The following is a 23,577-nucleotide window of genomic DNA, read 5'->3' as shown; positions in this document are numbered from 1 at the left end:
CAAGGTTAAGAGTACGCCATAAAAGAAAAAAAAAAATTCCAAGCACTTGATAGAAAATATCTGAGATTAAATAACATAGAAGAAATTATTAGAATGTGTCTCTAACATATCTATCCATCAAAAAAAGATGACAACCAGTTTCAGGTTACCAGACACACTTTACTGACATTTCTTCTATCATCTTTTTCCAGGATTCATCAAGAATAAAATTTGTACTGTATTTATACCTTATTAAAATTATAATAGTAACAGTAGCTAAAGAACCAAGATGGCTGGGACAACCTACACAGTGTGTGAAATTTAAGGTTATTACTCTGGTCTATAAATGTCTACAGACTGTCTCAAATCATCTTCGGGAGCTGTTACATCTTTTATGTCACATCCTATATGCCGAGATTTATTTATTTGCTGCATTTATATCCCACATTTTCCCACCTTTTTGCAGGCTCAATGTGGCTTACAATATAATACAACAACAATCACATTGATGGAATAAAGAAATCAGAATATAGAAAACAGATTCCTTTGAATCCTGCCAGTTATGTGTGATCTCGATTGGACACTGTCAGTGCCAAGATGCTGAGCTCGATAGACTTTGTGCAACAGGACCTTGTGAGACTGGGTTTCCAAATGGCAGATAACATGGCAGAGATGTGGGGCAAACAAAGCTTGCTGACCCAACTTAACATACAATTAACATTCCCTTTATGAAAACTGAGAACTCGGCAGAAAGGGACTTTCATTGTGTTTAATGCTGATAATTTACAGTTTTTTTAAAGAGGTTAAGTATTCTGAACGCATCCATACAAATAACACACACTTACAACCATGCATCAGACTTCAAGGCAAGGTACGATGACCTCATGTGTTTGGACATATGGTATAAGTAACACTCCGTGTCCAGCAGAATCTTAAACCTGTATATCCTGACATTGTCCAAACTAAGTCTTGCTTTGACCCTTAAAATTTTAGGCAATGGAATGATGAAAGAAGACCCTGTGCTTGGACAGCAATATTGACGCTTTATAGCTTGATGAAAACAAAAAAGTAAGACCAGAATATAAGCAAAAAACCTCAATAAGTAAAAAAGTAAAGAAATTGGAAAACCTACTTCCATTGTTTATTATTTCTTTAGTGCTAATATCTCTACAGCGCTGCACGAGTTTAACTTAAAAAGAAAGTAAGCTCCAATGAGAAGGGAGTCGGACCATCTAGTCTAGACATACAAGCACGTGACAAATAAGTAGTTTCAAGAAATATATGAAGAGGCACTGTTAAAAATCAACAAGGTTATGATTGAGGACAGTCAGAGTTTAAGATTTAAAAGCAACAACCCGGTAGCTTTGCTTGCAAAATATAAATAGGATTAGAGGTAGAACATGAGAACCAGCTCTGAAACGCTGCTCTCGTCATACAGCTAATCAGCTGGGAAAGCATGGCATCAGCAACCTGCAACGGTTGGAGGAAGGGGAGGAAATAGATAGGAACAGATTAGGATCTTACCCGAGTTTGTATAGATTTTGCTGCCGTCTGGAGAGAAAACTGCCCCAATCGCCTTTCCATTTATTTTCATGCTTCCTATAAACTCCTTTGTCTAGAATGTTAAAACGTCTCATTTATTAAGACATTTCAGGAAGAGGATTTTTAGAAAAGTTTTTTTTTAAAAAGAAGAGCTGCATAACCTTCCCTTCACGGAGACTGGACTCAGGTATGATGTAGTCACATGTTAATAGAAGCAGCATCTCGAGCTGGTGCCTGGTGGACAACCCCTCCTACCAACACCCCCCTCCCCAAGCAATTATATAATTTACACAACTGAATCAATGATGCCCAACAAGCACAGCACTTTTATGACGGTTAATTTGAATTCTGAAAAATATACAATGTCCAAATTAAAACAAGGATATATTCCAAATACATAATATCAAATTAGGAAACAGAAACCACATACAAAAATAATCATTATGTTGCAATCATATAGTCCTTTATCAAGAGCAGCCAAACACATGCAGATTTCTTTTTGAGAAAGCCTGTAAAGGCCCTATTTACTAAAGTTGCACTAGTGTTCTTAGCTCATGCTAATGCTATAGACACTCATAGAAATATATGGGTGTCTCCAGCATTAGCATACGCTAAAAACGCAAGCGCACGTACAGTGCAGCTTAGTAAACAGGGCCCTAAGGTTTTTTTTCTTGAGCATTTTTGGTTATACTGACATTCACCAATCACAACTTAGGAAGTGATCAAACAGAATGAAAACAAAGCATGTACTGAAAAAAAATAAAAATCAAAGTTGGAAAGGGAGGGGTGAAAAGCTTGTAGGTCAGAAGCTGGGAGGTTAATTCACAGTTCTGCTTCAGATGGACTGAAATTGAAATGATCACCACAAAGTTTTAGCAATAACAGAAAAGGACAAGGGGAGGCAGCTGGGAAAGAGGGAAAATTCTCACAGGCTGGGCTCGGATGTTCACTCCCTTCTGGACCAATCTTCAAGCATGAAATGAAATCCACCCAAATTTATTTGTCTCTCTAAAGCAGTAATAATGACCCTTACTAAAACACAAGGCTTTTTATTCTGCATATAAAGAAGCCCACTGGGGAAAGGAAGGAGGCACATAACATAATGAAGCCCACCACAGTAAAATTTTTAAAAATAATGAATGTTGGCTTAATAGACAGCAAAGGAAGAAGAGTGAAGTATAACAAACAAAAAATCCAATACACGTTATTGAAGAGACTCAACACAGCTGTTCGAAAAAATGGATATCTAAAGTCAAAGTCATTCATATTTGTTTTGACATGTATCATGTTTACGCGGTTTATTTTCATGGTTTTGTGAAGGTTGAGGGACTCCTGATGCAGGTGTCATCTCCGAAACACAGCCTAGTAGAGTCTCTTTGATAAAGTGGCTTTCTTCAGTATCCTGAATCTTTTGTTTCTTGTACCTCACTCCCCTTCCTTTGCTGCAGTACTATCCGTGAGGTTTCGTTGCTCTTTTGTACTAGTGTCTTACCTTCATAGACAGCAAGTGCAAATATCCAGATGTACCAGTAAGAAGCAGAAATAACCCATCTGGAGAGATTTCAAACTTCTTGACGAACCTTTCCTCCAATCCTTGAAGAAAGAAGTTGTAGGAAGTAAGAATGGCGCACACAGTGTGGAATCACATCAATCCCCTCTGAACCACCAAACTTTTGACAACAAATACTTTAAGCAATGTAGAAACACACAGTTCCCAATTTCCAATCACTATTCATTAAAAAAAATGTATAATTATATTAATTATAAAATGACTAAAAAGAACTTCCTATCAGTGCCGGTATATGGTGGCGTTTGTGAGTGTATTTTCATGCTATCAATGCTCTGTTTGTGGGCAGAGGAGTGATTCCACTAACTGAACTTGGGGGCCCTTTACTAAGCCACGTAGGCGCCTACACGAGCGTCCATTCGGAGTTAGTGCACGGCTACCGCGTGGCCTGGGCGGTAATTTTGTTTTATATGCGCGCCCGCTACGAGCACCGAAAAAGAATTTTTATTTTCTGGTGTGCAATGGAAATCAGGTGATAATCGTCATTCTACGCGTGTAGATTACCGCACGGTTACTGCGTGAGACCTTATCACTAAGTCAATGGGTGGCGGTAAGGTCTCAGACCAAAAATGGACGCGCGCCAATTTTTATTTTGCCGCACGTCCATTTTCGGCAAAAATTAAAAAGGGCCTTTTTTACAGGTGCGCTGAAAAAATGGATCTGCGCACGCCTACACTAGTGAAGTCCATTTTTCAGTGCACCAGTACCAGGTTCTGAAGGGAAGTGCTACTACTACTTAACATTTCTAGAGCGCTACTAGGGTTACGCAGCGCTGTACAAATTAACAAAAAAGGAGAGTCCCTGCTCAAAGGAGCTTACAATCTAATGGGCGAAATGTCAAGTTGGGGCAGTCTAGGTTTCCTGAATAGGGGTATGGTGGTTAGGTGCCGAAGGCGACATTGAAGAGGTGGGCTTTGAGCAAGGCTTTGAAGATGGGCAGGGAGGGGGCTTGGCGTATGGGCTCAGGGAGTTTGTCAGAATATTTCAATCAAGGTCAGCCGCCATGATGGCTAGGCAGTGAAAAGGGAGAGGGAGACCTAATAAGACATGTATGTAAGCTTCAAGACAGACAAATGTCTGTTACAGCTGGAATGGAAGACTGGTCTAATAATGGTTAGCACATTGGCTGAGAACCAAGGAAGCCTTATTCAGTTCCCACTGTTGTGCCTTGGGATGATCACTACAGCCACTTATGTTGTAAGCCCTCTAAAAGACAGGAAAAATACCAATTGTACCTGGATATAACTCACCAGGAAATACAACTTAAAAAAAAAAAAAGAAGCTGAATAAAAAAATAAAGCTATTTATTGTACATTTATAACCCACGTTTTTCCCACAGTTTTGCAGACTCAAAGTGGCTTACAATGCACTGATAGGCTACCGCCAGATCAGAGGTGGCACAAATACAATTAAATTAGTTAGAATAGAAGGGACAGGGAAGAAGAAAATAGGGAAGGATAAGAGAGTCTAAAATGGTCCGTAGATACACGTTGATAGAAAGGACTTACTACTACTTAACATTTCTAGAGCGCTACCAGGGTTACGCAGCGCTGTACAATTTAACAAAGAGAGACAGTCCCTGCTCAAAGAGCTTACAATCTAATAGACAAGTGAACAGTCGGTCCGATAGGGGCAGTCAAATTGGGGCAGTCTGGATTCACTGAACGGTAAGGGTTAGGTGCCGAACGCAGCATTGAAGAGGTGGGCTTTAAGCAAAGACTTGAAGACGGGCAGGGAGGGGGCTTGGCGTAAAGGTTCAGGAAGGTTGTTCCAAGCATAGGATGAGGCGAGGCAGAATGAGCGGAGCCTGGAGTTGGCGGTGGTGGAGAAGGGTACTGAGAGGAGGGATTTATCCTGTGAACGGAGGTTACGGGTGGGAACGTAAGGGGAGATGAGGGTAGAAAGACAGTGAGGAGCAGCAGACTGAGTGCATTTGTAGGTAAGGAGAAGCTTGAATTGAATGCGGTATCTGATCGGAAGCCAGTGAAGTGACCTGAGGAGAGGGGTGATATGAGTATATCGGTTCTGGCGGAATATGAGACGTGCAGCAGAGTTCTGAACAGATTGAAGGGGGGATAGATGGCTAAGTGGGAGGCCGGTGAGGAGGATACGTTGAATCCTTGGAGTTGGCTGAACCTCGACTGGATAGAAGAGATGTAAGACGGCCAGACACACCAAGATGACCTCGCACGATGGAACTAGAGGTGAAATCCGCTCAACCGTCCACTCCTGCTCCCAGGGCAACTGGTGCAGCGACCCACACACTCGCAGACATCTTCAATGGTAAACAGCAGTAGACACATAGTGGCAGCTAACAAACAGTCAATCAGGCCATTATCGCAGTTGGAATCAGCAGGGCAGCACTTTCCAGGAGGACCCAACGGTGCCGCCGCAACGACCAACAACCGACCATGCAATCTTTTCAAAAAAAAAAAAAATGAAATTAAAAAAAAAAAAGTACCTCTCTAAAAATAAAAGTGCTCTGTGTCTCTCTGTTGGTGGCCGTCACTAACCACATTCAAGCACATATTTAGAATTGCCTTTTTGGGCTATTCGATGTATGATTCTAGTTCCTTAGGTTTTCACTTTTGGTACCATGTCTAAAACTGTCCCTGAAGAAGCATATCAACAGCGCTGATTTACTAAGGGGTCCTTTTACTAAGCCATGGTAAAATGTGGCCTGCGGTAGTGCAAGCGTGACTTTTGGGCGCACAATGGACCATTTTTTTTTACCTTTTCTAGGAAAAAGAGCCTTTTATGGGGCCAGAAAATAGACATACACTAAAACAAACCAGCGCGCGTCCATTTTCGGCCCAAGAACTTACCACCACCCACTGACCTTGTGGTAAGGTCTCACACGCTACTCGCACAGTACGCATACAGTGTGTGCCAACAGTTGTTTATTGCCGAGTAAGCGGCCTACGGTAGAAAATAGAAAATTATTTTCTACTGCAGGATTCGGCGCGCAGGCGCCAAATTCAGAATTACTGCTGGCTCACAGGCTAGCCAGGCTGTTGTGCTGATTTGGCACGCGCTGTAGGCGTGTTGGCCCTCCCGTGCCTTTGTAAAAGGGCCCCCCCTAAGCTTTTATTCAAGACACACTCAGTCATGCTCAAACAACAACAGTAGCAAAAAAAAAAAAAAAAAAATCACATTTGAATTGTCTTTTCGGGCCATGTGTCACTCATTCAGGTTCCGAAGGGTCTTCTGTCGGTGCAGGAGCAAGTGGAATGAGTGAAATATAGCGAGACATGCAATTAAAATACTTTGTCCTTTATGTTCAAAAACTCAACTAATTTTGATAACAGTTCCTTAGACTCTCCTGTTGCTGGCTACATAAAATTACTAAGGAATTCGGAAACACAATTGAAATTAATTTTTCAATTTAGATATTTCCCAGGACATCACTATACGTGCACAATAAAATTCAGAAGAAAGTCCAGTCTCCCTGCTGGCAAAACTATAAAGGCTGCTACACAGCACGCAAAATTATCTGCTGTGAAAAGTATGCATATCCTGAATGTGAGCCTGAGAGACATGGCCAGGCACTGCGGGAGATCACAACAGTGAATCCATATGCATACCCATCAGATCCGATGGGCTTTAGCTTAAAGAAAGGAGCAACCAAAAGAATGGAAATCTACTGAGAATGTAGAACAAAGGCAGAAATTAGTGGTTGGAATTCATGGGATGCTCAGAACTCCCACAGTAAGCCCATCTCCTTTGTTCATGCGTCAGGCAAACTCTGAAGTGAAGTACGCATTGGCATCCGTTTTCTGTGCCTTTAAATATAAGCTTTTTAATCTTTCTTTTTTTTTTTTTTTTTACTTGGAAGGCTTATATTTAAACACAAGAAACAGGTGCTGTGTGTTTTCATTTTCGGGTTTGCTCAGACTCGCACACATTTGTTTCTCATTACTGGCGCTTAGGGGCTTGACAGGCAGTGGTGTGCTGGAGCGGGCTCTCACGGGCTCCCAAGAGCCGTTTGTTAAGTTTTTAAGAATTTTGGGAGCCGGTTGTTAAAGTAGCCCTCCCCATGGCTATTCTAACAACTGACTCCCAAATTGTAGGCTTGGGCCCCCTCCTGAATTCTCTTTTACTTTGCTGGCAGTGATGCTGTCCCCACCAGCCAAGTAAATTGCTGCTGCTCCCTGCTCCTTGTTTCTGACTCTCAGCATCAGGCTGGGACTTTTCATGCAAGCGCAAGAAGGTTCCATCATGCTGCTCAGAGCCAGAAACAAGCAGCAGAGAATGGTGGCAGTCCATTTATTGGCTGGTGGGGCTCGGCAAAGGTATGCCTAGCATGCCCGCACAAGGGACGGGAGAGAGAGGCATGTATTCCCCCCTCCTCCAAATTTCAGGGCCAGCTATGCCCGGAGAGAGAGCCCGTTGTTAAAAATTTACCAGCACACCCCTGTTGACAGGTTTCCTTTTGCTTCAAAATTAAAGAAAAAAAAAAACAGCAGATTTTAAAGAAAGAATCAAGTGAAATCCTCTCTTAAAACATCCTAATGCCTTCTCTGAGCTGGTGTTATTTTTTCAGCAGTAGGGGCAGCATTATTTTGTGCGCTGTTCTCCGAGCATTGGGAGGGAATAGGAAATATCTGCGCTAATCTTTGGCAAGCTTGTTTCCCGCGCTACAGCCTCTGAGCATTCTACGCTCACTAATGCAGACGCTAGTCCGATGCTAATGGCCTTTAGCACCCGTGTTTGCTTCTAAGCATCAGGGCCTCAGTTTCAAAATGAGAGTCTACTGCAGTTATTGGGGTATATGGGAGACCAGCTCCCATTTCCATATTCCTTTTCTGCCTTCTAATAGGTTCTGGCCAATTTATTATATATTATAACATATACCATGAGTACTAGAATGTATGTGAATTTTACACATGGTTGATGTAAATGGATTAGGAAATATACCAACTGTGCTTCATATATAATATGAAATTAATTGTATTAGTAATCACTACATTATTACGAGCTATCTGAAATTGAAATTAACAAATTCAATTTGAAATTAAAATATTAGTATTACATTGGTTGCCTATTGTCACTTGCAACTAATAAGTGTCCGGTGATAGATGATAAAATCCTTCATAACCTTCTTTAGGTGAACTGGATCATGGATAAAAGTCACAAATTGTCCATTACAATCATAAGGGAAAAGAAAATGATAGGAGTATTCGTGATTTTTTTTCTTTTTAAAAAGGAGTACTGAGCTCCTCTTTAAGAAACAATCTCAGTACTTTCGGGTCATCTTCCTCCTCCAACGGCTCATTCAATTATGGCTCCTCTGAATAGACCAAGGACACCTTAGGTAAGGATGGAGAAGAAGAGATAGACTTCCAGGAGTGGACAGATGAGACTAAATGAGATCTCTTAGAAGCCGGAGGGGTCACAGGGCGAGAAACTGAAGCACCTTGCAGCAACTCTGACTGTCCCTGCTTCAGTATATAAGCCTGGAATAAGAGCAATATAAATTCCAGAGAAAACAAAGATTCCGATGAAGCTGAATGCTCTGTTGAGCCCTGAGGTTGTAAAATTACAGCTATGCTCCATGCGTGTCAGACAGATGCTGATTCTCACTGTTAGTTGGCCCCGACAAAACGGCACCCGTTCCCACACTCTCCTGCATCAACCTGTGCACCAGTCATGCTGGAGAACCCACAGGCCCCAGCATATTCGGATGCTGCACCAAATCCGAAGACGTGCACGCACTGCAACACTCCGAAGATGACTGGTAGGTCCCACAGCAGGAAAACCACTCAACTGCCTCCACGGGAGCCGCCATTCACTCCAACTGGCACAAGCGCAGCACAACGCAGTTCCAAGTGGTGTCAGGATCCCTCCCCTGAAACAAGTAGAGCTTGCAGCCCTCCAAGTGGTTCTGAGTCAGATTAACCACTGCTGGCTGCTCCCAAGCTCACAGTCTTCAAAAGCCTTACCCCAGATGGGAAAGAATCAGGACTGACACTCTGTCCTACGCTCCCCAGTAAACCTCTTCCCTCCTTTTTTTTTTTTTTTTTAAAGGTTGTTGTGCTGGAAAAGTAGAGCTCCATAGGAAACGGGGGAAAGGTGAAGGGAGGGAAGAAGTAAATTTGCGAAGCACCAGAGACAGGGATCTGAAGACCTCCAGATATGACTTGGCAGACTTAAGCCACCTGCAAAGCTCAAGAGGGGACCATTCAACCAAATGGACCTAGAGCAAATCACTCAGAACCTGAGGCTGAAGAGTCTGTCATCTACTTGCTGGAGACAGGAAAGGGAATGGGACTTAATATAGCGCCTGTGGGTTTTGTAACTACATTCAAAGCAGTTTACATAGTATATACAGGTACTTATTTATATCTGGGGCAATGGAGAGTTAAGTGACTTGACCAGAATCACAAGGAGCTGCAGTGGAAATCGAACCTAGTTCACCAGGATAAAAGTCCGCTGCACTAACCACTAGGCCACTCCTCCATACTGAAGAGCTGGACTAGATGCCAAGAGAGGGATGCCTCAGCTCAGTTTTCAGTTATCTCCACCTGCTGGTTGATGGACACAACTACCACAGGTTCTGGAATAATAGGAAGCTACACAATGGAATCTGTATTGTTAAATTGTTTTATGTCTAAAGTAAAAAAAGTAGACTAATCATTCAACATAAAAACAGACCATACAATAACGTTTTTATTGTACTCCAACATAAATAAGATTTGTGCAAGAAAGATGGATAATAAATCAACTAAATATGATGCCTGTAAAGTGGAACCCCAAGTCATAGGGGAAAAATGATTGCCACAAAGCCGAGATTGCATGAGGGGCTGAAAAAGGTCACTGTACCTCACAGCTCAAACCCAAAGCTGTGAACTTCTTGAGAACATAACCAGCACCCCAGTACACTTTGTACCCCAACTCAAGGACAGGCTGCATGTTCACCCCTACCTGGTATTTTCTTGACAGGGAGAATGCTTCCACCCATCATGTCATACACATAAAACATTTTATTGTGTATGCTTGTAGCTATGACCTGCTCTCCATCTGCAGTAAAACGAGCCTTATAGACTGGAAACCTCTCTAAGTGGATGCTCTGGATCTTTGGATTTGTTTTACCATCAACCTATGAGTAAATCAGTGAAAAAGAAATGAAAAAACAGCAATTTGTTTAGTAACTTGTAAATAGAGATTTTGTATATTATAAAGTAAAGCAAATAGAATTTTTGATTGCAATATTATGCAATTTGCCTCAGGTACTGTAATATTGCAAGGCTTTTAGAGTTCCTTTTATTAAGTTGCACCAACAATTAGCACCCATTTTATACCTACTTAGTATTTAGGGGGAGATTCTATATATGGCACCTAAAAAAAAAAAAAAACTGGCGCTGAAATCAGTGCTAAACATTCTATAATCGGTGCCTAGATTTAGGCGCAGTACATAGAATACGCTTAGTTGATATCCCAGCGCCTACATAAGTACATAAGTATTGCCACACTGGGAAAGACCAAAGGTCCATCGAGCCCAGCATCCTGTTTCCAACAGTGGCCAATCCAGGTCACAAATACCCGGCAAGATCCCAAAAATGTACAAAACAGTTTATACTGCTTATCCCAAAAATAGTGGATTTTCCCCAAGTCCATTTAATAACGGTCTATGGACTTTTCCTTTAGGAAGCCGTCCAAACCTTTTTAAAACTCCGCTAAGCTAACCGCCTTCGTTACAGAATACACTTAGCGAGTTGTGCATGTAAATTCTAGATAGTGCCAATTAGTGCTCATTATTGGTTGTGCTGTTATCAGCACTCATTAGCTTGGTAAGTTATGTAACATTATGTTCATTGTTATAGAATCAGCTTGGATTTTGGCGTGGATCTCTAGGCAAGCTATATAGAATCTGGGGGTTAATGCATGCTAAATCCATTAACTATGTTTTATCGTCCTAAAACTAATCACTGTGATGTGTTATTGTTATGTGTTTTATTATTTTCTAGGTTTGTGCATAACCTGCTGAGCACAAGAATCAGTAGAATATAGATGTTTAAATCAAATATTAATTCTTATTGTAGCCAAATTGAGGTAGGTGTTGCCTGTGGTTCAGAAAAGAGGTGCAAAAGTGCTAGTTGTGCACAGTTTTCCCCTTTTCATCAGAGTTATTTCATACAACTAAAGCATCACCTCGGAAGCATCTTATTTGTAAGCAGAAGGAGGTGATAGAGAGGGAGACAAGAGACCTTTCAGACAATTTTCTCAGTTGGGTTGCCAGCTACGCTTTTTTTTTTTTAAATCAACTAACATAGTAACATAGTAGATGACGGCAGAAAAAGACCTGCACGGTCCATCCAGTCTGCCCAACAAGACAACTCATGTGTGCTACTTTTGTGTATACCCTACTTTGATTTGTACCTGTGCTCTTCAGGGCACAGACCGTATAAGTCTGCCCAGCACTAGCCCCACCTCCCAACCACCGGCTCTGGCATAGACCGTATAAGTCTGCCCAGCACTATCCCCGCCTCCCACCAGCGGCTCTGGCACAGACCGTATAAGTCTGCCCAGCGCTATCCCTGCCTCCCAACCTCCAGTCCTGCCTCCCACCACTGGCTCTGGCACAGACCGTATAAGTCTGCCCCGCACTATCCCCGCCTCCCAACCTCCAGCCCCGCCTCCCACTACCGGCTCTGCTATCCAATCTCGGTTAAGCTCCTGAGGATCCTTTCCTTCTGAACAGGATTCCTAGATAATCCAATCCTGATTTGATGCAATGGCATACAAAAATATTTAAATGTTAGCTTTCCTAGGCAGGACTACAATTCCACGCATGCGATGATGTAAAACTAGGACTGGAATAACCTGTCATTGAAAGGCCAGCTGATATTTGTAGCTCCAAGTACAATCATACTTTTGATGGACCTTTTTATTTTATCCAAGTAAGCTGAGATGACATAATTGCCAAACTAGGTGCAGGACAAGGCTTCAGCTGGTGGGGGTTGTGGACCCCCGCCAGCAAAACCAGGGGCCCCAGAGGAAATTTTTTTTGGGGGGGCAGGCCCCCATGGCCCCCACCGTTAGTACCTGACCTTCCAAGACCATACAGATCCCCCTCTCACACACAAAGAGGCATATTTTCAAAGCACTTAGCCTTCCAAAGTTCCATAGATTTCTATGGAACTTTGGAAGGCTAAGTGCTTTGAAAATGAGCCCCAAAGTGAATCCTCTTCTCTGCACAAACACAAAGTCTTATTTTTAAGAAACTGAAAAACCACGAGAATCTTCTATCCCTATCAGCTTTACACAGGAAAGAAAAAACTGCCATTTACCTGGAAGAGAGACACAGACTGATCCAGTCCAGCTGTCATGATCACTTGTGCAGAAGGATGGAACTGTACAGTTGTCAGCCTTGCTTCCGAAGGCCGTTCATAATTAGCATTCAAACAGTTCTTCATCTGACAACAGAAAGCATGGATATAGGTAAGACTAATATGCTGCACATATTATATCCAAGATCACAATTAAACAAATCAGCAAAAGTCTTATTCACACACAAACCCCATATCAGGCACTATATCATTTTAATTCATATTTTTCTATGATTTTTGTAATTTTATCTTCCATCACAATAAATCAAGCTGACTTAATGAATCCTCCGATTAAGGACCTCGTTTTAGGTCTGCTATGAGAACAGACCTAAAACGATGTCCTTAAATCTATCACTGTAGGTTACTGTAAAAGAAATATCAGAAATACTAAAGTTTATATGTTATGAAACGGTGCAAGACCAGCAGCTATGTCATTCTATGTCTGAAGGAAGAAGAAAATAAATGCCTAGCACACTTAACTCTAGCATCCTAATTTAAGAGTTCTAGGTGATGCCAACCTTGTGTGTTCATTCCAGCCTCATCCTAGAACCTGGGTTTAAGTTCTCAGTTTAAACAGAATAAAACCTATTCTAGTCAGATTCGGAATATTCATCATTTGGCTCCTAACTGAAGAAACTATACAAATTTGTTTATAAGGAAGCTTTTCAGAGATCAAAGAGATCTCTGATTTGACCTTGATATGATAAAAAAGAAAGGTTTTTTTGACCAAGGACTGAACACAGAGATGGCTATTATATACATTTTTATTATTATTATTATTATTATTATTAACAAACAAACTTATAAAGGTCTTTAGGAAGTGTGAAGGAACAGTATATTTTAAGCCTGAAAAAGAAAAATGTATTGGATATTTCCGTTTTAATTATGTCTAAAGTGTATTTTTCCTATCTGGCCAGCAGATGGTGCATGATAGGGAACTGAGTTCTTTTTCTTTAACACAAGCAGGAAGAAAGTACCAGCATAAGTTTAAAACTTGTTGACTGGGCTCTAATTGGCCTGGAGTTTAAAAAATTACCCGGTAGTGCCGACTGTTGCTTCAGTCTTAGCCTGGAAGAAGAGGGAGACAGATCTCTTTGCTAAGGCTCTGTGAACAATTATATGCAATGATCTTCCCAGGTACTGTTCAGACAGTATACAGATGGTTAGTTAGTTTTCTAATTGATCCGTTTTTCACTTACTTGTTACTGCTTGCTATGTGCACATTTTTGTTCCACTTTTCAATATTTTTATGAGAATAAACACAATTGTTTGCTCGTTCTGCCTGTCTGGACTGATAAAGAATCCTGGTGGTTTGTATGTTGGGTCTGTGAGTGCTTTCTGGGAACTGTGGGACCACTGGGAGTGTGGTCCCAGAAACCTAGAAATCACTTTTCAGATTATTATTTTTTTCAGTTCTTTGGTTTTCTGACAAATCAACCTCCATCCAATTTTTCCATTGCTTTTAATACATTATACAAACCAATGGTATCACTTCAGTTCCAATTCAACTTCTCCAGCATTCTTTTTTTATAAACTTTAATCAGAAGTGCGGCGGCAGCCAAAAAAGCAAATAGGATGCTACGAGTCATTAGGAAAGGGATGCAAAATAAGACCAAGCTCCATGGTGCGACCTTACCTTGAATATTGCGCTCAATTCTGGACACCATATCTCAAAAAAGATATAGTGGAATTAGAAAAGGTTCAAAGAATAGTGACCAAAATGATAAAGGTGATAGAACTCCTTTCATATGAGGAAAGGCTAAACAGGATAGGTTTCTTCAGCTTGGAAAAGAGATGACTGAGGGGGGATATGATTGAAGTCTACAAAATCCTGAGTGGAGCAGAACAGGTAAAAGTGAATCAATTTTTCACTCTTTCAAAAAGTACAAAGGCCATGGGACACTCGATGAAATTACATGGAAATAAATTTTAAAACAAATAGGAGGAAATACTTTTTCACTCAAAGAATAGTTAAACTCTGGAGCTCATTGCCAGAGGATGTGATAAACAGCAGTTAGCGTATCTGGGTTAAAAAAAAAAAAAAAAAGGTTTGGACAAGTTCCTGGAGGAAAAGTCCACAGTCTGTTATTGAGATGGACATAAGGGAAGCCAATGCTTACCCTGGGATTGGTAGCATGGAATGTTGCTACTATTTGGGTTTCTGCCAGGTACTTGCGACCTGGATTGGCTACTGTTGGAAGCAGGATACTGGGCTAAACAGACCATTGTTGGTCTGACCCAGTATGGTTATTCTTATGTTATGAACAGAGCATAGCAATAGCAATGCAAAAGGAAAAACAAGATGGTTTAAAATAAAATGCAGGGGGAGGGGGGAGAAGAACCATCAAAGTATAAGGGGAGAAAGTCTATCCCAAGGCCCATGTGAAAAAGAGAAGAAAAAAGAAACCTATCACCCAAGAAAACTCGAATTGCACACCTTGCCCCAGGTGCACCTCCATTTACCAACAGTCTTACGTCTTTCAGCTGTTAATTTTTCCATTCTATATACATAATACAACTTAAGCCTCCAAACAAAAAGAGCTGAAACTCCTTGGTCCTTCCAAGCAGCGGCCAATGTCATCTTGGCCACATGCAGCAAATGATGCATCAAAGTAACCTGATCCTTGTGTAGGCTTGCAATGGTCCTACTAAGCAGAATGCTACCTCTTATTCCTGAATCATCGTTATGCAGACTTAAATAGCGAACTGGTTATTTTTGACCTTATTAAGAACATAAGATATACTAAGCTAGGTCAGACCGTGAGGTCCACTGAGCCAAGCATCCTGTCTCCAAAAAATGGCCAATTCAGGTCTGTAGGAAGTACCTGGCAGCAACATTAAGCTATGCCAAAGCCCTCCACCTGTTCCTCCCAATGAGGAGTGGTGCTTCGTCACATTTCTACCATGAGAAGCAGGCATGCCTTCAAACTCAAGAAACTCGTCTGTCTCTTGTAATTTAAAGTGTGATTTTTAAGGACCATCCTCCCACTGGCATTTGGGCTGAAGACTCCTGTATAGCTTGGAAGGAGCGTTACGTGGCAGAGCCGAACATATCCATTCCTAGTTACTCTCTTGCAGAGCAAGTGGTGACTTTTCCCAAATCCACCTTGGTTTCTCAACTTGCCATGTTCATTTACTATCAACCAACAGAACACAATGCTTATCTGGGACCATTTTGAACAATGTTTACAGTTCCTGGGAGGGAGAAATGTGGCTAACATAAAATGACTACCAACCAGCTGCTGGCCACAGACTGTATTTGCATTGAACTGCAATGATAGCCATGGTATGTAGATCTCTGCCAAGGACTTTCACTGCAACGACTAAACTGGATGAAGACGATAGTCAGGGGCCAGAGACCTCAAAGCCCAGATATAACCAGTACCAAGCCATAAAATATACTTAGTTAGATCCCTGTTAGTGTCTCCCCCCTCCCCCCCACCCACAGTCCCTCAATATTTTCATTTAGCTACAACTCCTGCCCTCATCGGGAGGGAGAAGGTCTATTCTAGGGGTTCTAGATTATTGTGCTGCTAATCTTTGAAAATTGATCTAAATAAAAAAAAAATATTCAAAAACAAAAAACACAAACATTTTTTCAAGAGACATTCTTTCCATACGAGCATGGAAATAAACAAACAAGGTTAATCAACCTAAACAAGGACCTGTTCGTCCAATTAATATATTTTCCAATGTAACCTTAAACACACAAACACACTTTGATGCTTGACGAAGCTCCAATTACAGACATACCACAACCTAGCCCTAGGATCTGATTCATCAACAGGTCCGTTTTCAGAAACATCGAACGGTAGAAATCCATAATGCAAAAGACCCCCATTCTTTCATGGCAAATACTATTATATTCAGTAATGGATTAAGGGAAGGAAAATACGGCAGTCGCTCAAGCCTAAAAAGAAGGACCATACAGTTCACTAAGGGGCCCTTTTAACATAAAGTACAGCAAAGCCCACTGTGAGCTTTCCGTGCGCCAGTTCGGCACAACTGCCGGCCTACTGCAGGAACCTGGCAGTAATGCATGCCCCCATCGTGTGCCAAAAAATGTATTTATTTTTTTAAACATCGGGGGCTTACCCAACGGTAATTGAGCAACCCCGCTCGCTGCCCGATTACCACGGAGTAAGCACGGGAGCCCCTTACAGCCTCCTAAATAGGCCACGGTAAGGGCTCCCTTGAAAATGGCCACACAAGTGGTTAACTTACTGCATAGCCATGTACTTTAAAAAAAAAAAAAAAGCCTTTTACCCACTGTGGGGTCCTTTTACCACAGCTTGGTAAAAGGACCCCTAAATGTTTACTACTGCAAGATATGACCAAAAAAGGGAACGTGGGATGGCCGGGACACTGCCTGGGGCTCAAGGCACGCTTAATCTGTTCCCAGTTACAACACACATTCAAACAAGCCTACCCAAATGACCCATCCTAACTCTCAAACATATTATAATCCCACAACACTAGTATTACCCACACTTCAACCCCTTCCCCACATCTCTTACTATTGTCTTACTCTATGTAACTATGTCATCTCTACGACACTTTGTTCCATACTTTGTATCATCCCTGCGATACTTTGTACCATACTCTGTAAGCTGCACTGAACCTACTCTATATAATTATGTCATCTCGTTGATACATTGTTCCCAAACCTGTATGATCTCTGTGATACGTTGTACCACACTTTGTAAGCCGCACTGAACCTGCTATTGAGCGGGAAAGAGCGGGGTATAAATGCCACAAATAAATAACTAACCCAACATTGAAATTAACACCAGTGAAATAAATGTATCATTTGAGCGTTTCAAGGTTTGAATCTTTTCTTTGAAAAACTGCTAAGATCAGGATTCAGTGCTGGTTAAGACTAATCAGCTCACCTGCAAAATACCTTTAGGTAAAGAGTCGGAAGCAGACAGCAAATTCCCAGTCTTGCACAACAAATCATCTCCATCCTCCTCCTCATCCTCGCTTTCTTCAAGAATCAACAAACAGGCTGAGAATTAAACTACTGTGAACACAGGAGAATCCCTTGATAGTAATCTGTTTAATTTTTATAGGACCCCTATTCCCTCTTATTGTAAATCAAAACAAATACTTACATAACTTCAAAAGTTTGCCAATACTCCGCTTTTTCATTCTATGAGATAATCCAAAAGCATAATTTTACATTTGCTGCGCTTACCAGTTTTCTTTTTCTTCTTCCTCTCTGCCCATGATGGTGTCCCTCCCATAGCTCTCTGAAACCTAACAAAAGGAGGTGGGAAGTCAAACGATATGTCCTTTTTATTTCTGAATTACTAATAAAGAAAATATTTAAGGTAAAATATAATAGAAACTAAGAGGCACAAGCTGCGTTAGGAGCTAATGCACACCTAATGTAGCTTAATGTGGCGTACTCTGGGACATGTTGAGGCGTCCTGCCAAATGTACACGTGCTAACTGCATACACAGTAATTTGACAAAATGGTCACACACTAATAGCAATATTAGCACGTGGCCATCAATACAATAAAAAAATAGGAAAAAGTCGTTTTTGCAGCTGCAGTAAAAAAAATGGCCATAGACACGTGAGAAAACCCCGCGTAAGCGCTGTACTAACATAAGAACATAAGAATGGCCATACTGGGCCCGACCAACGGTCCATCTAGCCCAGTATCCTATTTCCAACAGTGGCCAATCCAGGTCACAAGTACTTGGCAGAAAGCCAAATAGTAGCAAGATTCCATACTACCAATCCCAAGACTAGCAGTGGCTTCCCCATGTCTGTCTCAATTGCAGGCTATGGACTTTTCCTCCAGGAATTTGTCCAAACCCTTCTTAAACACATGTACACTAATAACTGTTACCACATCCTCCAGCAACGAGTTTCAGAGTTTAACTATTCTTTGAGTGAAAAAAATATTTCCTCCTATTTGTTTTGAAAGTATTTCCATGTAACTTCATTGAGTGTCCCCTAGTCTTTGTACTTTCTAAAAAGTAAAAGTAAAAAATAAAAAAAAAAATCAAATTACTTTTCACCCATTCTACACCACTCAGGGTTTTGTAGACCTCAATCGTATCCCACCTTAGCTGTCTCTCCCAAGCTGAAGAGCCCTAACCTCTTTAGCCTTTCCTCATATGAGAGGAGTTCCATCCCCTTTATCATTTTGGTTGCTCTTCTTCGAACCTTTTCTAAATTCCACTATATCTTTTTTTGAGATACGGCGACCAGAATTGAACGTGATACTTAAGGTGAGGTCACACCATGGAGCAATACAGAGACAGTATAATATTCTCAGTGTTATTTACCATCCCTTTCCTAATAATTCCCAGCATCCCGTTTGCTTTCTGGCTACCACCGCACACTAAAGATTTCAGCAAGTTGTCTACAATATAGTTTATTATTGATCTTTTTCTTGAGTGCTGCCTCCTAAGGTAGACCCCAGCATCACGTAACTATGATTCAGATTACTCTTCACTTTGCTAAGAATTCTTTTTAGCAGTTTAGTAAAAGGACCCCCAACTTCTACTAATAATCATACTTAACTGTACTAAACAATACACTGAAGTCTAATACTGCAGGATGTTCTAAGAAAAGAATTAAACTTTCTCTGATGCTTGGGACTTGGGGGGGGGGGGGTGGAGGGGAGACACAGGCGTAGAGAAGAGATTACAGGCAAATAACCAGGCAGCATACGGCACAGATTACATACTGTTGTTGAAGTCTGTGCTGAAGTTTGTCTCTGGGAAGTTTCTTCTCTGCATCACTTTTCATAAAATCCTTTCGAAATCGGTGGGTCATATCAATTCTAAGAAACAAAAACATCTTGGATTTAAAGAAAATAAAAATAAAAATCGATGAGAATAAAATTAGTCAAAACACCACTTTGGGCACCCAGGCCACAGTTCTGCTATTGAACTTCCGGGAATCCCTTTGGAAAATAAAAACCCTCACCTGCAATCTCAAGCTGCTTGGAACAAAATTTATTAAAAGGTGATAAGAGCTTAAAATTCTGAAATACCTTAATGTTATGGAGCTGATGCACAAAGAAGTTCCAAAGCTTTTTCTGGATTTGTTTTCATCGCTGTGCTCTTATACCATAGCACAGCTACAAACATGCAACACTAAAGGGGTTATTTTAGAAGCATTTATACAGGAAGATTGCATATACGTGTAAATGGCGATTTCAGAAATCTGCTATTTACATGTGGAGATCAATACCGTGCAGAGATTCCGAGAAGTATAGTTTAGGTGTGCCTTGAGCAGAACAGAATCTACATGTACTTCCTTCATAAAATGGAGACAACATATGTATATGGAAAGGTTTTCCCTGTAGAGTTTTACACCAGGCCAAAGGCACTCACAGATTTTTTTTTCCCATAAAGATTTTACTGTTCTAAATGAGACAAAAGGGTCACAGCAATCGAAAGTCAAGTAAGTGCAATATACAAACAGATAATTATAAACATGAACTTTTTCAATTTAACTGAGAACCAGAAACCCACAACCCTCCCTCCCCCCTCTCTTCCATACCCACCCCATTAGCATGAAGTGTAGTGTTACTTTAACTATTCAGCACACTACTGCATGATAGTGGGGTCAGTGTGTCCCAAAATGGGGACAGAGCTGTAGATATTGATCTCCTTCTGCACAGGTGTAATAAAAAGGATTTTAGAGATTGCTTTTCAACTCTATCTGCCTTGACCAACAAGTGCACTCGGGGTCTGTATTTGTGATTAGAAGTAATTTTGTTTAAAAATGATTGTTTAACTTTGACTGTGTGAAAACAAGTTGGAATGTAGAAGACACAGCTCTAATTAATTTGGTATGTTTTTGAGTTCAGACTGGCCACCTGGACTTGGAAACATGTGATCACATTCCCACAGTATGGCTTGTTTACCTATTCTCAAGCATTCTGTAACTTTCCTTGGCTCTGAAAATAAGCTTTAGCTTAATAAAAAGGGGGGCTTGTTGCACCAGAGCTTTGAGGCTCATCTGTGGGTGGACGGATCACGCAGGAAAGACTGTTCCTGGTCATAAAGAGACTGATGAGATAAGGGCCTGAAATTCCTGACCAGTGATGTTGTATGTATAATATGTATATATCTGTCTTATAGCTTTCCTTTAGTTAGATGATTGTACATGTCTTAATCATTGTAGATTTTAGAACCTCTAATAAAGGTCTCATTTACCTGAAGATTATGCTCAAATTCTTTTGCTTTGTATATAAAATCCTAATACGAATCCAAAAGAATCCACAGTAATTATGGAATAGTCTGTGTTAGTGAAGCAGGCTGTAAATCCATAGCAGTATAACAGGAGCCAAAAACATTCAGTAGTGGTAAAGGTGAAAAATCATGTACCACGAAACGAATCTGCTTTAAAAGTATTTTTATGTAACTGCCTTGAGTGACCCCTAGGCTTTGTACTTTTGGAACAAGTAAAAAAAAAAAAAAAATAGGTTCACTTCTACTCATTCTACACCACTCAGGATTTTGTTGACCTCAATCATATCTCCACTCATCCATGTCTTTTCCAAGCTGAAGAGCCCTAACCTCTTTAGCCTTTCCTCATATGAGAAGAGTTCCAACCCCTTTATCATTTTGGTCGCTCTTCTTCGAACATTTTCTAATTCCGCTATATCTTTTTTGAGAAAGATATATTTGGAAAATGGCTGCTCCTGCTGTGTATACCAAGTAATACACGTGGATTATAGGTAGTTAACACAAGGCTCTGCGTTCAGCAGACCGTTTTGTAGAATACCGCCAGAATGAGCACATGCTGAATTCCAATCTCAACATTCTACACACACACACACATATATATATATATATATATATATATATATATATATATATATATATATATATATATATATATATATATAAAACATCCCTTTAATTATCACAACTTACAATTCTTCAGCTTCATCTTCTTCATCCACCCATGCAGGCTTCTTAACAGGAGGTGCATTGTCTTCTGTTTCCACCTCCCTCTCCGAGTCACTGGAGTCAACACGCAAAAGATCTACATCGTTCACATCGTCAACCTAAAACCAATGAATTAACACCAGCATTACTTATTACGCACATATATGTTAAAGCATCTCTCAGTTATTCTACAGTATTTTCTATTCAGGGCTTGGGTATTATAAGCTAATGTTACTGTCTTCCAACTCTAACTGAAGTCAGGGCTGGCTTAACCATTAGGCAGACTAGGTGCTATCAAAGCAGAACAATAGGTTCCAATCATCACAATAACATTAAAAAAAAAACATAAGTGCATGCTTTTATCTGCAAGGAGGATGGGAACTCAAAAAAAAAAAAAAAAAAGTTATCCAGGTAACATTTGGAAATTGCTCTCTTATTATGGGTGGAGATTTTCATCTTGGAAGGACCCCGAGGGGTGGGGAGAGACAGTAGGACAGACCAGTATCAGTCCTCGAGGTCCGCAACCCAGTCAGGTTTTCAGGATTTCCCCATGACATCTATTTGCATGTGCTGCCTCCATCGTATACAAATAGATCTCATTCATTGGGAAAATCCTGAAAACCCGACTAGTTGAGGACTGTCACTGAGCACCCATCCTATATAATAATTCTCACCTCCAACGTTCTAAAGTAGCTGCCTGTGTCCGTTGCTCCTGGAGTTGCTGAGCTAGGCTCCGTAGCCAGGCTGACGTCACTCACAGCTGATTCCCAGGCAGAGGGAGGAGTAGGGAAACACGCGGAGCAACTTGCTCTGCGTGTTTCCCTACTCCTCCCCCTGCCTGGGAATCAGCTGTGAGTGCACCGCTCAAACACCCCCCCACACACACATCACCCAAGCCCCCCCCCCCAGCACATCAAACACCCCCTTCCCCCCCCCCCCCGAAGCACATCAACACACCTCCCCCCCCGAAGCACATCAACCCCCTCGCCACCCGCAGCTGCCACTGGTAACGCTGTCCGGCCGCTGCTACTTCACCTGTTGAGCAGCAGCGGCCGGTACAAAAAGAAAAAAAGCAATAAATGTTTTTAAACCTGAAACACGGGGGAATGGGAAGAAATGGGAGGGGGTTCTGGAACTCGGACAGAAGTGGAAGTGGGGAAGGGGGAAAGAGGGGGGAAGAAGAGGGGGAGGGGGTTCTGCAAACTCTCGGTCTCACATAGAGTCTGTGTATCGCACACATACTCACACTCGCTCTCTCTCACACACACTATATCTGTGTGAAACACACTCACTATCTGTGTGAAACACTCTCTCTGACACACACACACTGTATCTGTGTGAAACACACTCTCTCTCTCTCTCTCACACGCACTCACTGTCATTCTCACACATACACTCTCCCACCCAGTCTCACTATCACACACACACACACACACACAGTCACTCTCTAAAACATACACACTCCAGAGGAAAACCTTGCTAGCGCCGGTTTCATTTGTGTCAGAAACGGGCCTTTTTTTTACTAGTGAATTAATAGTACACAGGAGCCCGAGCTGAAGGCCAGGGCACCTGTGTGAGAACCCCTGCTGCCGAAGGCACTATTGTGATTACCAGGAACGTCAGCAGTATTCGAAAGCGTCATTTCGACTTTTTAACTGCCCTGTAACACCGAAACGTTGAGGCTGTCCTGCAACATGTTTTCCTGTCAAAGCACGCATAGCTTTCCTTGAATCCTGGAGGAAAGGGGTTCGAGACACCTGCCTGACGCAAACTAAATAATAATAATTTATGCCCCTTACATCCAGGTGTCCGACAAGCCTCCCCACCAGATCTTCCTGGGCACCGAACACCAGCTCCTCCAGGCACTTCTCCACCTCGCCTTTCTGAGACAGCTGCTGCAGGTGCCTCTCTCTCTGCTCTCGCTCCTGCCGGCTCGGGTCCGTCTTCTCCTGCCCGCCGCTCTCCCCCTTCCTCTTGGCTTTCCTGCGCTTGCGCGGGGTCTCGGCGGCCGGCGGCGGCATCCTCGCTCCCACTACCAAGAACACTCACAGCCGGCGACTGCAATCAAAATAAACAATGGGTTTCTTCGGCACCACTGGGAACGTAAGTGCAGCACCGTTACCAGACGATTGAGAAAAACAATTCAGAGCGAGTCTCCTGTCCGGGTTCTTGCAGGGATAGCCTTGGCTATAGACGAAGATTTCGCTCTCGAAAAACTTCTCCACATCCTACTCT

At 41.7% G+C, this 23,577-nt stretch overlaps 1 protein-coding gene across 1 annotated transcript in view; it reads right to left on the bottom strand.

Moving 5' to 3' along the window:
- The window catches only part of UTP18 (UTP18 small subunit processome component), a 36,098-nt gene extending 12,523 nt beyond the window's left edge, over nt 1–23,575 (bottom strand). Inside the window, exons 1-9 of the mRNA XM_030208364.1 lie at nt 23,142–23,575; nt 21,328–21,461; nt 19,125–19,220; nt 17,615–17,676; nt 17,310–17,404; nt 12,379–12,504; nt 10,013–10,187; nt 3,014–3,114; nt 1,504–1,594 (exon numbers count right to left, since the gene is read on the bottom strand). Coding sequence (XP_030064224.1) covers nt 1,504–1,594; nt 3,014–3,114; nt 10,013–10,187; nt 12,379–12,504; nt 17,310–17,404; nt 17,615–17,676; nt 19,125–19,220; nt 21,328–21,461; nt 23,142–23,363 — 1,102 coding nt within the window. The 5' untranslated portion in view covers nt 23,364–23,575. The remainder of the gene's footprint in view (nt 1–1,503; nt 1,595–3,013; nt 3,115–10,012; nt 10,188–12,378; nt 12,505–17,309; nt 17,405–17,614; nt 17,677–19,124; nt 19,221–21,327; nt 21,462–23,141) is intronic.
- Nucleotides 23,576–23,577: the final 2 nt, after the last annotated feature.

Source organism: Microcaecilia unicolor, chromosome 6 (genome assembly GCF_901765095.1).
Source record: "Microcaecilia unicolor chromosome 6, aMicUni1.1, whole genome shotgun sequence".
Classification (NCBI taxonomy): domain Eukaryota; kingdom Metazoa; phylum Chordata; class Amphibia; order Gymnophiona; family Siphonopidae; genus Microcaecilia; species Microcaecilia unicolor.
Note: the sequence above shows the minus strand (reverse complement) of the source record. Positions and strands in the feature narration are given on the sequence as shown.